Genomic DNA, 16,661 nt, shown 5'->3' on the forward strand with positions numbered 1-16,661 from the left:
AATTTGTTAACAATAAGGCATTACTGTGAATTGCTTGTTTACGTTTTATATTCCCTTGGTCCCGAAATTTCCCTTAAAACGTTTCTGGAGGAGTTTTGTTACTCACTATACCTCTTTACCTTTAACATGCCATACCAAACGAACAATTAAAACCAAGAAAATTATATTTAGGATTTATTGTATTTTATTAAAATAGTTTACAAGCACAAGAACATTTTTATTTGTTTTTGCAAGAAACATTTCATTTTTTGCTTTTGAGATCATTTTGTGATTATCTTCATCTATTCCGCAATAACAGTGGGAACGAGACGCACATTGTTTTACGTTTGCTTACAACTTGTCATATTTTCGAATCGACACTAAAACTACTTCTTCTGGGAGGTGTTGTAGGGAGGGAAGTGTAATTTTTTGTAATCGAAAAACGTAGATTGATTAAATGGCATATTTCGGACATTTTGGTTTTCTATTTTACATTAATGTATGTCGTAGGTGTTTTGAAGTTATACGTCTTATTTAGTTAGTAGTGCTCCACCGTTCTGTTGCTGCCTGAATGGCTGGCCTGACTGTTTAGGCCATTTATGTCTTATATTTTCTCAATAACATGGCCCAGACATCAGGATATTTGGTTTGTAAAAATGTCGTGAGTTTTTGTGCATTTTGGGCCTGTTGCGGTGAACAGTTGCGACAATTGCGTACAATTACCTCGGGTAGAGCGGCTGAAATGGTAGAAAGAAAAAAACAAAGAAGAAATAGAAATAATAAATTGTTATTAAATTTAACTTTTGATGAAATCTCTTTAATTACATACATATTTACATATGTATATTTGTATTACGGCAATATAAATGTTGGTACCTTTTATTTTTTTATAGACTTTGCTTTAATTGTTATGGAAATAAACTCAGTTTTGATGAGTGAGATTTGGAAGCGGGAGGGTCAGGGTTAATTTGTTTATCTGTTTTGCGTATAACGATGTGTATAATTTTATAAGACATTAACAACTGGTGTATGTAGTGAATTATAACGAAAACAATTACGATATTCTATTGGCACAATACCCTGCACCCTACACTGGATACTTCAAGCAACTTTTTGCAACTTAAGTACGCTTTACACTTCACTTAAAACAATTATTTAAGGCAAATATGTCATTTATTTGACAGAAATAAGTTGAGCATGTAGAGATGGGTACGTGACACGATCGTAACACGAAACATCATTGACAACTAACGTGTGTGTTAACTGTTCAAGTGCTTAGTGTCACGATCGTGACACGCGTCGTTCTCTAGACGCATGTTTTATAAAACCTGTTAGGGGTACTTTACACGGTATGTTTTTTACATATGAGTTGTCACTTCTGCCATACAAAATGTATATGCAAAGTGACAACTCATATGTAAAAAACATACCGTGTAAAGTACCCCTTAGTGTTTATTGTTTAGATCCCACCCTGACAATTTTTATTATATCAGAAATGAAGCAGAGCAAGAAAGCCAGGCGACGAGGGGGCAATGTCCATAGAAAACACAAATATTCCACTCTTCACAAAAGGAAGAACTTGATAGTCGATGGTCAGACTAGCAAGGTTTCTTGAAACCAATTTCGTTAAAGTTTCTTTTCAAGTTTCGTTAGTGTCCACACACGTTAACGTGAATTTTAAGATTTTTGCGTGTCCTCTTTATTTTACCATTCGCGTTTGTTGTGTTTCTCATACCAATAAATCAAAACAAACATAAATAAACTAAAAAACAACACAAAATAATTAACATTAATAATTAAATTAATATTAATAGTTAAATTTTCACTAATTCATTAGTTAAATGTTATTATTAAATATTTTTATGCTTGTTTTGTTGTTAACGTTTCCTTGAGAAAATAAAAATGAAAGAAAATGGAAGAAAAAATCTTGCAGCGAATAAAAGGAAGAGGCAACACAACAAACACAGAAAACCATGTACATGGGTTTCACTACTTCATACCCCTCGCCTATAAACTTGACGTCGCCATGTTGAAATCGTGCTAGTCTGACCATCGACATACAGCTGCAATAAAACTAAAGTCAGAAATAAACCAGCCCCAGACAGCATACCAACAGTAATGATGAAGCAAATAACTTCCAAATGCCCAAAACCACTCTATGACGCACACAACGCATGCTTAACGCTACGGAAATTCCTCGACATTTGAAAACTCAGCAACTAGTACTCATAAGCAAAGCAAAAGCGATCCAAACTCCCCATCCGATAATGGGTACTTTACACGATATGTATTTTACATAGGGGTTGTCACTTTTATATATAAAAAGTATACGCAAAGTGACAACCCATATGTAAAATACATATCGTGTAAAGTACCCATAATAGACCACTCTGTGTGTTCGATACTGCGGGGAACTTACTTGAAAGGCTCTTAAATTCGAGACTGGAAAAGGCTATTGATGAATGAGGAGGCTTATAAAGCAGACAACATGGGTTTAGACCTGGTAGATCCACGTTTGGTACCCTTAGACAGGTCACACAGGCTTTTGAAGCTGCACAATAGAAAAATCACCATAGCAGATCACAGATATTACTAGCCACAACCTAAGATGGAGAGACGTTATAAAAGCACTGGAATCGAAAATTAAAGTACCCTAATACCTAGCTGATTTTCTCACCAACAGAGAACGGATTTACAACACAACAGAAGGACAGATGATTATTGATATCACATTGGAAGCAGAACAAGCCTTTATTTATGGCCCAGATCTATGCAAATTAAGTTAAGGTGACATACTGAAGATACGTTTCATGTGGACTACGCGGTAATAAGTCGCGGTAATAAGCCGCAGAGATACTGAGTAAGCAGAACACAAGTTATGACAAGTAATGATTAGAACAAATAGGTGGTCTCATCCTTGGTTTAAGCGTTAAAGCGATTCACAACAAAATTTTGTTATTAATAAACGGAATATTACAAAAATCTATCAAAAATTCACAATTTTTCTTTTAAATTTTTGTTTTTTTAATTTTGTTTTTTTCAATTACAACAACTTTTTTGACAGCTCGCAGTACATCAGCTGGGCTGATGCGGCTACCTGTATTATTGTGCCATGGTTTACATTTACAAAATCCACTCGATTTCAACTGTCAATTCCATTGGTTAAACGTCAAATGAAATCCAATGGATTTCAGATGTGATTTCATTTGACTTTTGAGCAATGAAATTGACAGTTGAAATCGAGTGGATTTCGTAAATGTAAACCTAGCATCAGATTAGCTACCCACCATGGTGGAATAAGAAGGTGTTACATCAAATCATGTCAAACGTCAAATTTGCTCACAATAATGCATTACTGTGAATTGCTTGTTTGTTTTGTATGTGATTATATTCACAATAACGCATTTTGACAACTGGTATGAAGATCAGCTGTTTTTGGCGTTACACCTTATTATTCCACCATGCTATCCATAAAACGGAGATGTGTACATCACATAGCTCTACATTTTGTACGGTCAATTAGGATGCTCCTACCAGAATTAGCGGAGAGTGTCACAGGTCGCCAGTAGTGATATGTAAAATCGATTAATCGGTTATTAGCCGTACATTTTCTAAAAGTCGTTGTCGACTATTGAGTGTGCAAAAACCGGATAATCGATTATTCTTAATCGACTTTCGGAAGAAGTGTAAACTATAGGCCTGTTCGATAACTTCGCAAGTAAAAAGTGTTTGCAAGTTCTTGCAAGTACTTGCAACTATTTTTCATTTCTCTTATAAGCGCTCGGCACATACGGTCCGTTTAGTGACACGTTGGGACAAGCGTTGTCCCAAAACAGTTAAATTATGTTTAACTTTAATGCGTCATGTGGTTGTTGTACCGCGACGCTCAACGCATCGTATGTGCCGAGCGCTTTACTGAAAAAGTTTGTTATGGAACAGACCTTATCATTCGTAGTCAACCATTAGTCGTAGTCTAAAAAGTGTTTGCAAGTTCTTGCAAGTACTTGCAACTATTTTTCATTTCTCTTTTACTGAACAAGTTTGTTATCGAACAGACCTTATCATTCGTAGTCAACCATTAAGCTGGGTACACATTGTCAGTTTTGAATGACAGCTTTGTTGTTGCTTGCTAGTGTGGCCGTTCATTTTTGTCATTCATCATGCAACCACAAAATGTTTTGTGGTTGCTGGACGGTTTGACAGTTATCGATAATTGCGAAATATCGGCATTCAAAACTGACAATGTGTACCCAGCTTTAGTCGTAATCTATTATTAATCGTAGTCGACTATTAATCGTGGTGGACTATTAGTCGTAGTTGACTATTGGACGTATAACCATCACGGATCGCATCAACGAAAATGGTCGATTATAATCGGTTTTCGGCGGTTAACGATTAATCGAAAGTCTACTTTTTAAACACTCTCAAATAATCAACTAACCGAAACTCGAGTTTTAACTTTTTCACAAAAACCGAATGATCGAAAAACCGATTATAGAATTTCACTTTCGTATGCCTAGTCGCCAGACATAAACACCATCAGGGACGTACGCAAGGGCATTTTTCATACAACATTCTTCATCAAAAGCTTCATATTTGTTCTAGTGGGCCCCACGCCCGAAATAAATTCCTGTGTTCGTTCCTGAACAGCAGCAGGCAGCAGTTCCCTTCCCACCTGATTGAGCCGAAATCATAGTTTTTTTTTTCCAGCGGCTGCCAACCCAGCATCAAATGCTTCTACGTATGTTTGTACGCTGCTACAACAACAACATGGTGTCACGTGGTCTGACAACTGACGTCAGATGGCAACCCGTCATTTCTCTTGGATCAGGCCATCTACCAATAATTGTCTCCATCACAAAACCGCCCGAAAATTATGGGAAAGCTAATTGGCCGAGTTTCAGTAATCACCGCTTCAGATATCTGCCCAACACTTCTGATGTTTGGGTAGCATAAAAGACATTCCGAGACATCATCGCCGCAGCAGACGTTCGCCATATACATGCTGGTCGAATACCCGAAGAGAGACCAAACTGTCCAGCAGAAGCAACGGGATTAGCAAATGAGCATGATGAGCTTCGTCGTGCTAGCCCCAGTGACCCCAGAGTCAGGGAGCTAAGACTGGAACAGCAGCAGGCAGCAGTTCCCTTCCCACCTGATTGAGCCGAAATCATAGTTTTTTTTTTTCCAGCGGCTGCCAACCCAGCATCAAATGCTTCTACGTATGTTTGTACGCTGCTACAACAACAACATGGTGTCACGTGGTCTGACAACTGACGTCAGATGGCAACCCGTCATTTCTCTTGGATCAGGCCATCTACCAATAATTGTCTCCATCACAAAACCGCCCGAAAATTATGGGAAAGCTAATTGGCCGAGTTTCAGTAATCACCGCTTCAGATATCTGCCCAACACTTCTGATGTTTGGGTAGCATAAAAGACATTCCGAGACATCATCGCCGCAGCAGACGTTCGCCATATACATGCTGGTCGAATACCCGAAGAGAGACCAAACTGTCCAGCAGAAGCAACGGGATTAGCAAATGAGCATGATGAGCTTCGTCGTGCTAGCCCCAGTGACCCCAGAGTCAGGGAGCTAAGACTGGAAATTAACAGGTTGGTCGGTGAGCATAAGCGGAATATATGGTTAAATCATCTGAAGAGTTGTAACATTGGAGCGGGCCACTTTCGATGCAAAATAGGATCTCAATCACGTTTGTCGACATTATGCTGACTGGTCCGAAGAGGTGTGCACATTATTTTAATCGACAGTTTGTCGAGCACCCCTGAACTGACAGGGCGAAGAGAAGAGTACAACCTCGCATTAGATCTCTTCTTGCCGAGGATGAACCACCACAATTTACAATGGATGATGTTATGAATGCCAACAGCAATGCTAAATTATGCAAAGCCCAACGCCTGATGGAAACTCCATAGTAATACTGAAACAGCTGGATAAGCCAGGAGTCGAATATCTCACTAAAGTTTTCAACTTGCCGCTTGCCTCCCACAACGTTCGTGAAGCCTGAAAAAATTGGTATGGTGGTCCCGCTACTGAAGCCAGGATGCCAGGAAAGGTGAATCGTACAGACCGATTTCGCTTTTATCACCCGTAGCAAAGATCCTTGAATCTTTAGTCATCCTCAGCGTCAGAAATAGCGAGAATTCCGTAAGCAGCACAGCACGACAGCAGGGCTGCACTCCATCTCCGCACAAAAAATGTCGAGGAAATCGGAGCAAACCTATCACACGGTGATGGTGGTGCTGGACTTATTAAAAGCCTTTGATCGAGCAGACTACACTTCGGCCAAGTTTAAAACCTTGGATAATCAATTATATGTTTGGCGCCAGAATTCAGGAACAAGAAATCCAAACCCCCTAGAGTAAAACAGTGAGTTCTCCAAAGTGGGGTGATATCTCCGGAACTGTTAAACCTCTACTGTATTCCGCCCCTCCAGACGGCATTGAGATCGTAACGGTTGCGGATGATTTACGATCTTTTCGGCAGGTACCATCCCTCATGTCATTTGTGAAAAGCCGAACTCCGTGAAGAAAATGTAAATATCCGCCACAAAATCTACGAATACTCTGTTCACCACATGAATCGCAGAGGTGAGAACAGAGTTAAATGTCATGATCGATGGCAGCAGAATTCCGACCAGCAACTACCACAAGGTTCTAGGGGTCACAATCTACGGCCTGTTCACATCGTCTGCACCTGCCGAAGCTATTTGCGACAAGCTGAGATGTAGGAACAAGGTCCTCAAGCCCGTAGCCGGTAGCACTTGGGGTGCAGACAAAGAAACCTTGTTGACTACATATAACGCGAGGTCGGTCTGTGGCAAGCTATGCGGCGCCTGTGTGGTCCTAAAATATAAATGCAATGCGATGGAAAAATATTCAAACCTTGAGAATGCCGCCCTGAGTACTACAACAGGTTTTCTCCTCGTGTCTTCAGTGGACCATATACATGAGGAGACATAGATTATTCCATTAAAGCAACAAGCAGTTGTTGCTCCGGTGTTACCGTCAGAGCTATCCCAATCACCCAGGCGCTAGATCAACAAGCTCATCAAGTAGGTTTAAGTAGGATTCACACAGATGCAGTCGCAGATACCATAAACAGTTATGCTGTGAATACTTTCCTCGGAGAACATCCCCCATCTATCGCAGCTGAGGACAAAGCAGCTGTCATGACAAAGCAGAGTAGTTTTGACTCAACTACGCTCGGGATGGCGCAATCGTCTAAATTCCTATAGGGCAAGCGATCGATAACACCGCGCAAAATACGAAACACTGCACCTATTGAACCCTATTGACCTGTCAACCACTTAACTAATTCCAGTATTTTTGTAGCTACAACCCAACGAATCAGCCATATTTTTGGATCTGGAGATTAAGCAGAAACACGAACATATCATAATACTGTTACAACAACAACTACTAATTTTTCACAGATATTCACAGGACGTGGGTATTTTATGAAGTACTTATATAACATAGGTAAATGAAGTACGCGGTACCGCATATACGACGACGCCAAGCAAACACTTTTCAAGTGTAAAAAATGAGTGAGAAGCCGTTAGAACTTGAGTGCAAATAAGGGTGGACCTATAAATATGTATAATCATGAGGCAGACTGTAAGAAAGTTTTGCGAAGAAATTCTTCGATCCAATAAGCAACACCAGACATCGATGCTGCAGAACAGAAGAGAAAGGCAGGCTGAGGCCTAGACGCAGGCATTTTAAATAGACAGTGGTGACGCAACCACTAGGAAACCAGCACGAAGTAATGATAAAACCGGTTCCGGGTGGACGAAATTTCCACGGGAAAGAGTAAAATACCCTAAAAAAACTAAAAAATCCTAGTCGGTTGGCCAGACGTTGGCGACGGCTCTCGAGTATGTAGAAACATTTGTACCTCCTACCCCGCAAAAAGGCCCAATTTTAGTACACACAATCTTTGTTCCTTCACTTTGGCATGTACAAAATAATGACGAATAGGGTATATACTGTGTCCACCAATGCCGACTGTAGAGATTTTATTACTTCTCGTTTTATTTCAAGACATTAAATGTTTCGCACAAAACAAAAAAAAAAAAAAAAACAATAATTTATGAACGCATGACGTATTCCTATAACGTGACGCTGTGTTGCTCTTGTCAATCATGGAATAAAAATATTGACGTCATGCCATGATTGTTGCTGTTGGCTTTGGGAAATTGCCGTTGAAATACGAAAGTTCAAATTGTAGAGGTACTAAAGTTCACAGTCGTAAGAATCACGGCGATGACTCATTACTGCGATTTTAAAGGTCCATCATTAAACCAGTCTATTAAGTCCAGAATGCTAGTAAAAAAATTATTATTGATGACAAAGGAAACGAAAGTATTACGTACATACATACATATGTATTTTTCAATGTCAATCATTTATCCGATATTTGTTTCCAGAAGCTACCACATAAATTGGTAATAAGTTGTACAAATTTGAACAAAACGATAAAGCGATTGCCGTCTAAAAATATATAATTTGTTTTATTTGGTATTCAAATTAAAACCAAAAAAGATATTGGACAGTAGCAACAAATTGCAATCATAAATTAAGAGAAAATAATAAAAATTATAACAAATATGATAATCAGTTGTGGTTTTGTTTTTGAATCTAGTTTTCATATAAAGACATTTGAATTAATTCAAATAAATACAGTTAACCACTTGGAGAAAAGTTTATAGTCCAAAAAATATGAATTATTCCAAAAAATATGAAATATTGAATTTTTTGCTACGAATAAGGAAAGATATCATGAAATGAACTCTAATCCTTTTAATGATTTCTTGACCTTTTTTTAAATGTGTAAATTCTATTTACAGAGGCTTCACTGTATTGTCATGTTCTGATTTGTTTTTCATATTAACTAACCACTTTGCTATAAAAGTCGGCATTAAACGTTGATTTTAATCAAAGGAAATTAAATCAAGAAACTTGTTATAGATTTTTTTCAGATCTAGTAGGTTAAATCGTTTATCAGTGTTTTGTATTTTTTGAAATTTATTTGCATTGACATAGGATACTTCAAAGTTCACATAAATGTTTATTATGGCTGCAGACACTAAGTTATTTATTTGTATTTTTATAAGTCAGCATAGACAAATGGCTTAAACGACTATTGAGACATTTCTGGCCCAAATTTCGGGAAGTATTATCCCATTGTTGTCACATAGACTAACGGCTATTAAGATTTCATGGAAGGAAGGGGGACACTCCTAGGAGCTCTCAAGCCATTATTTCAGGAAGTATGGACCTGCCTACGAAAACTATTATATTGTTGAAAATAGAATCACAAGAACTGCATTTGATAGAAATTTTCAAAAGATTCTCGAACAGCGCATAAGCTTAAATTAACTTTTGTAGGAGGAGGTACCCTTAGCAGTAGACCGATATATACAGTTCGAAATTGATGTATGTTTGAAAGAAATATTACGATGTACAGAAGTTGGTCCATTGCCATCACTCCTTTTGATAGTTATTTTGTATGTTGATTGCCAATGAGAAGTTAGAGTTAATGTCGTCCTTTATAAATGTAGTGATAAAACAAAAGCTTCTATGTTCAAATGCCGACAACGATACATGAAATTTCAAAAAGATGGATATTAAAACATAATGATAAACAATAAAAAAATAATCAAATAAATATAAATTAATAAAAGTAGTTAAATTAAATATAAACAAGTAAAAAAGGATTTGCCGACAGAGATATACCCTCAGCCAGTTTGAATTGAAACACTTTTTTCCAAAAAGGTATATATTTAACGGGGTTTCAAAATTTTGGGCGAACCGACAAAAATGTTGATTCGGATTAAAGTTCAAAAGTTTTGCGAAGGAGGTACTTAAAGGACCTCCGACATAGAGCAACATAGACCGTGGGATGCCTAGGGGGGTTTTACACCCTTCGGGATGTTTTCTCAAAAAGGCAGCGAATTCAAGTTGCTTCAACAAATATCAAAGTGATTCGATAGCAGGTCTTAAAGTGGACTTATCCGAAATTTTGTGTGGGAGGTACCGGATGGAGTGGACAAATATAGTCCATATTCGAACCTGATCTATATCTGATAGATATATTAGGATGAGTAAAGTACGGACCAAATCGGCTACTCCCTTCAAGGGTTATCGTGCGCACAATTTTTCCGAACATTTTTGAACTTTTGTGGGGGAGGTACCTGAAGGAGTGGACCGATATGGCTTATCTTCGAACTTAAACTAAGTTTGGACAAAATATTACGAAGGCCAATTTTTGGACCAACTCGGTTGATCCGTTCGAGAGTTGCCTTGCGGTCCAACTACTACACACGGTGTCTCAGGGGATTTTTTTTGCATCTTTCAGGCTATTTTCTCAGGAAGTATGGACTTGCCCCTAATGAGACATGTTCCGTCGTAAGCGGGGCAGTGAATACAAGTTGCTACAACAAAAGAGATTCGAAAACGGGTCCTAAACTGAACTTTTCCGAAATTTTGTGTGGGAGGTACCCGAAGGAGTGGACTGATTGAGTCCACACTAAGACCTCTTCTAGAAATTTCACGATGTGCAATGTATGGACCTAATCGGTTACTCCCTTCAAGAGCTATAATGCGCACAAATTCTCCGAACATTTGTGGAGGTACCGGAAGGAGTGGACTTAAACTAAGTTTGGACAAAATATTACGAAAGCCATTTAGGACCAAATCGGTTCATCCGTTCGAGAGTTATAGTGCGCACCAGCCAGACAGACGGACGGACATTGCTAAATCGACTCCAAATTGTCTGAAACACATTTCGTCCAAACATACTTGGGGTCTAAAACCATTATATACCCTCGTTAGCATAAATGCTGAGGGTATAAAAATAAGTGAATGAAAATTAAAATTTCAAAAATAAAAAACAAAAAATATAAATAAATACAAATAATTTAAAATAAATAAATATGAATAAAAATTAATAAACTTAAATACAAGCTCACGGTGCGCCTTAACTAATTTTTAATGAAAGGGCCTTACACCTGGGAAGTTTTTGCAGATTCTGAAACTAGAATGCTCATAGATGAGAAATATCAAGAAACAAAAAAAAAATTCGCCGGAGGGATTTTCAAATAAATCGCGATTTAAGTTCGCATTATTAGGGGTTCTTTAGGGTTTCACGATTTTTCTTGGAAATCGCGAGTCCTATGTAAATGGGCCTAAAGATAGCGTTGTAGCTGTAAAAATTATGCACAAGATTGACCTTTATCATATTTTCGTAGGTTTTACCTTATCTATGAACATTGCTGTTTCAGAATCCGCGAAATCTTCCCATGTGTAAGCGGTTTTCATCAAAAGTTAGTTAAGGCGCATTGATCATGATATTGTTTTATAAGGAGGCGATACAGTCAGTGCATTGTCTCAATTTGAACTTCTATATCTCAAAAACGGTAAAACCTACGAAAATATCATAAAGGTCAATCTTGTGGAGAATTTTCACAGCTACAACATTCTTTAGGCCCAATTACATAGGACACGCGGTTTCCAAGCAAAATCGTGAAAACCTAAAGAACCCCTAAAAATGTGAACTTAAATCGCGATTTATTTGAAAATCCCTCCGGCGATTTTTTTGTTTCTTGATATTTCTCATCTATGAGCATTGTAGTTTCAAAATCTGCAAAAACTTCCCAGGTGTAAGCACCTTCCATTTAAACATGGTTAAGACACACCGTGAGCTTCTTAGGTCATGCTAGATCGATTAAAATTCAATTAAAAGAAATAAATTTAAATAAAAAAAAATAAATAAACAAATTACACAAAACACATGAAAAACAATTAAAAAATAATAAAAATAATTAAATAAAAAAGTAATAAATGAAAACAGATTAACAGAAATAAATTATCTCAAATAATAAACATAAATTAATAAAAATAATAAATAAATAAATAAGTAAATTAATTAAATAAGTAATTAATTAAAAAAATAAAATTATTGATTAAAATTATTATATAAAAAATAAATAAAGCTTAATAAATAAAAATAAATAAATTAACAAAAATATATAAATTAGTAAAACTAAAAGAATAAATAAAATGAAATTAATAAAAATATTTAAAAAGATAAATAAAAATAAATTTATAAATAAAATTAACTAAATACTTATAAATTCATAAACATGCAACGTTTATTTTTATATAAAACTAACAAAATGCCCGCTACTTCGTAGGCGGAAAAGGAATAATATACAAATAAACGATATTTAATATGGAAAACACTGAAAATTTTGATGTACTAATACCTATTTGAATTGATACGTTTTGTTCGAATTTCAAAAAAAAAGACCTCTACACTTCAACAGCGCCCTACATTTGGAATTCTAGTCCATGTTTTATTTAAATTTAAATAAACATTCTGATCCAATCTCAACAGTTATCCTCATAATAAATTTCATTTACCGATTCACCCAATACCAGTGCTTCAATATTTAGTATTATTTAATACTTCTAGTACACTTATTGTGCGACCACCTCTAACAATGAACCTGACAAATCAATAATATATGAGAATTTCACTTCTATTCAGTTCTATACCAAATTTATTGCAATTTTGTACTTTTCACGCACTCATGATATAATTCCATCTTCATTGCTACACGCAACGTCAATAGCATTTGGTACATTTCACATTTCTCAATAAATCATCCAGCCTTCAGCCTAATTTTAGAATTTGTATGCATTTCAAAAAATCCGTATCTAAACACCAACACAATCCCTCATACAACAATACGAAATTCCACCTATATCCCATCATGCAACACCAAACTGGTACCAAATTTAGTACCTTTAGTATGTATAAGTTTCAAAAATTACTTCGTTTTATCCAAAACTATATCCCAACCGCGATTTAGTATTTTTCGTATACATTAGTACGAATTTCCAAAACTTCCTCTCTATCTCCACTCTAAACGTCAACTGTCATACTAATACCGAATTTCACAATTTCCGCTCTACCCCTTTACACGATAACAATATGGACCAAATTCTGTGCCATTTAGTAATTTTCGTACACTTTTTGTACGTATATCCACATCCATATCCCAACCCTACACACCAACAGCGGCTATAATACCAAATTTCCGAATTCCACCTCTATTCATAATACCATTAATACTTTACGTATAAAAGTACGAATTTCAATAACTATCTCCAACAGTAATTGCGAATTTCAGGATTCCACCTCTATCCGTCCACCAAATCTAGTATCATTTAGTACATTCCGTACCCATAAGTACGAATTTCCAAAACTACCTCAATCCTACACCCCATAAGTAATCTTAATTATAAATTTCACAATTCCAGCTCTATCTGTTCACCCAAATCCAAAATGTACCAAACTTAGTACAACTTAGTACTTTCCGTACCCATAAGTACGAACTTCCAAAACTACCTCAGTCCTTCACTCCATCAGTAATCATAATTCCAAATTTCAGGTTTCCAGGTCTATCCAAATCCAAATTTTACCAAATTTAGTACCATTTAGTACTTTCAGTACCCATAAGTACGAATTTCTAAAAGTAATCTTAATTCCAAATTTCAGGATTCCAGGTCTATGCGTTCACCTAAATCCAAATTGTACCAAATTTAGTACCATTTACAACTTTTCGTACACATAAGTACGAATTTCCAAAATTAAGTCAATCCTACACTCCATAAGTAAATAAATTAAAAATTTCAGAATTCCAGCTCTATCCGTTCACCCAAATCCAATTTGTACCAAATTTAGTACCGTTTAGTACTTTTCGTACCCATAAACTACGGATTTCCAAGACTACCTCAGTCCTTCACTCCATCAGTAATCTTAATTCCAAGTTTCAGTTTTCCAGGTCTATCCAAATCCAAATTTTACCAAATTTAGTACCATTAAGTACTTTTCGTACACATAAGTATTAATTTCCAAAACTACCCCATATTTCACTTCGACTGTAATATAAATTCCAAATTTCAGGTTTTCAGCTCTATCCGATCACCCAAATCCAAATTGTACCAAATTCAGTACCATTTATTACTTCTCGTACACATAAGTACGTTTGCCTTATACCATGGATACCATATTTTGTACGAAATAAGTACGAAATTGCTGGGTTCCACCTCTATTCCTTCAACCAAATCCAAATTGTACCAAATTTAGTACCATTTAGTATTTTTCGTAAACATAAGTACTAAAACTACCAAATATGTTAATCGTACACTTCAACAGTTATCTTAATTCGAAATTTCAAGTTTCCAGCTCTATCCGTTCATCCAAATCCAAGTTGTACAAAATTTAGTACCATTTAGAACTTGTCGTACACATAAGTACCCATATTGTAATCCTATACTCCGCCAGTAATCTTAATTCTAAATTTCAGGTTTCTAGCTCTATCCGTTCATCCAAATCCAAGTTGTACTAAATTTAGTACTTTTCGTACACATAAGTACGAATTTCCAAAACTACCCCTATACCTCAATCCTATACTCCGTCAGTAATCTTAATTCCTAATTTCAGATTTCCAGCTCTATCCTTTCACCCAAATCCAAATTGTACTAAATTTAGTACCATTTAGTACTTTTCGTACACATGAGTACGAATTTCACAAACCATTTCCTTTTATAAACACCACTTCTCAATCTTCATTTCCATACTGAATTCCAAGTTTCTAGCTAAACCCGTTCAAAATATACAATTGGTACTAAATTTAGTACTTTTCGTACACTTAGAGGTCGAATTTCCCAAAACTCTTTGGTACATCTTTCTAACTTTTCATGCCTAATACAAAGGGTACAATATTTAGTACCTTTTAGTACTTTTCGTATACTTCTAGGTCGAATTTCCAAAAACCCAGCCTTATCTCACCCCTACACACCGACAGCAACCCACAGTCAAAATTTCAGCTTTCTAGCTTCAGCGGTTTCGTCTGGGCGATTCAGTCACTCACTCACTCACTCACTAAGCTCTTTTATATATATAGATAGATATGAATAATTTGATAAAAATGTATAAAAATAATCAAATAATTTTTATTTAAATAAAAATTAAATTAAATTAATAAAAATATAATAGTAAAAATAAATATAGGTAGAAATTAATAAAAACAAATAATTAAAAGTGTACAAATGTTAAAAAATAAGTTAATAATAATATAATAATTATAATAATAAATATGTAAATAAATGAAAATAAGTTCATATAAATAAATTAATACTATTTGTATAAATTTTTGTGTTGGTGTCTTTTTCAATTAATTGAGTTAAATTAGATTGGACAACACCATTTGATATGAGAGAAAACTCCTTTGTCCATGATGGGATATTAGACAGAAATAGTTCGTTAGTCTATTAGAGTTGTTTTGTTTGGAGCGTTTTAATTATATTTCTAAATATTATTTAATTCTGATTTCTCATTACTTCCCTGGGATAGATGGAGTTTCCCCTTTCATCAAATACGTAACCAAAACATTTTCAACTCCAAATAACTTGTTCTGGTTTTCAATATACGCATCACAGCAACAACAATAGCACAAATAATAGGAATAATTTTGCGGTCATTGGACGGACAGACAGCATCAACAATGACCTTAAACTGAATACTTAATAAAACACACACATTCACACAACAACAGCGAGTGGAATGTTTCCAAAAAAAAAATTGAAAAAGCTCATTTACCTTTTAGTTGACGTCCCAATTGATCGCAGGGACTTTTTTCAAGAACACACATTATCTGGCGGCTGACAATCACCTGATTATTCAGCAGCTTGTTAATATTCTTTTCATCGCCATGGACCACTGCTGCAGCACAAATCAAGCAGATGACAAAGGATAAAAGGACATGTCTCATCATTGGTTTCATAATGCTTCTTGACCTGCTTTTTGTGTATTTGAACTTTCACTGCTGGTTCTGCCTGATTCTTCTTCTTCGCCTGCTAATGCCTTTGCCTTTGGACGTATTCAAGGAAGGAATTGTTGTGATGCAAAGAAAGACTAGCTAAAATCACATAAAAAATAAACAATTTTTTGTGAGCTAAGTTTTTGTTGTGGGTGGTCGGGTTGTTCGTAAAAATTTGTTAATTGTCAAAATTACGTTTTGGGAATATTTAATTAATCTGCGGACAGCAGCTGAACGTCGTGGCGTCTAGTTCTTTTTTCTTTATTCCCAAGCAAAATATTAATCAGTTGTGTATTGGAGGAAGATAATAATGGGCTGCTGCTGCTGACTGTTCGCTTGACTGGATGGTGCTGGGTCTTTGTACGTGCTTTATGCTACGTACGTAAATATCTACTGATTTTTTGGCATTTGCCATGTTGATGTTGTTGCTGTAATTTCCTGGTGGCCCGAAAAACTATGCATGCGCATCACATAGCTCCACAACAAACAAAAACAACAACCATGTGTATATGTACGTCTGTCCGACGATTCGTCTGTCTCGTGGTTTGTTATACACACACTTGCTGTGCTGCTGCTGTGGGGTTGAGTACCGATTTTTTGGCAATTTTTGGTTTGGCACAACATAACTTTTGTGTCGTCATCAGACATCAGATGGAGTCTTAGTCATGTTGTGGTGTAAGATTTATACCCATCAAGGCGTAATTGAAACCGGAAATAAGAAAACGAGTCGTTTATTTCTCATTTGAAAATCGAGGCTGGAATCTC

General features: G+C 36.1%; 1 protein-coding gene across 1 annotated transcript; it reads right to left on the reverse strand.

The window, feature by feature from the left end:
- Positions 1-161: 161 nt before the first annotated feature.
- Positions 162-16,454, reverse strand: LOC141406343 (allergen Tha p 1). The gene is made up of 3 exons (XM_073991670.1): positions 16,092-16,454; positions 15,677-15,995; positions 162-716 (listed from the first exon to the last, which is right to left on the reverse strand). Exons 2-3 carry the CDS (start codon positions 15,858-15,860, stop codon positions 577-579), a joined length of 324 nt encoding a protein of 107 aa, XP_073847771.1. The 5' UTR covers positions 15,861-15,995; positions 16,092-16,454; the 3' UTR covers positions 162-576.
- Between the last annotated feature and the right edge of the window lie 207 nt (positions 16,455-16,661).

This window comes from Musca autumnalis, unplaced genomic scaffold, assembly GCF_047663935.1.
Source record: "Musca autumnalis isolate F117 unplaced genomic scaffold, ASM4766393v1 scaffold_5, whole genome shotgun sequence".
In the NCBI taxonomy this organism is placed as follows: Eukaryota; Metazoa; Arthropoda; class Insecta; order Diptera; family Muscidae; genus Musca; species Musca autumnalis.

Coding starts and splice junctions, on each gene's coding strand:
- LOC141406343 (XM_073991670.1), bottom strand. CDS start 15,860: ATGAAACCAATGATGAGACATGTCCTTTTATCCTTTGTCATCTGCTTG. Junction 717..15,676: donor ATTGGGACGTCAACTAAAAG/GTAAATGAGCTT, acceptor CTACCATTTCAG/CCGCTCTACCCGAGGTAATT.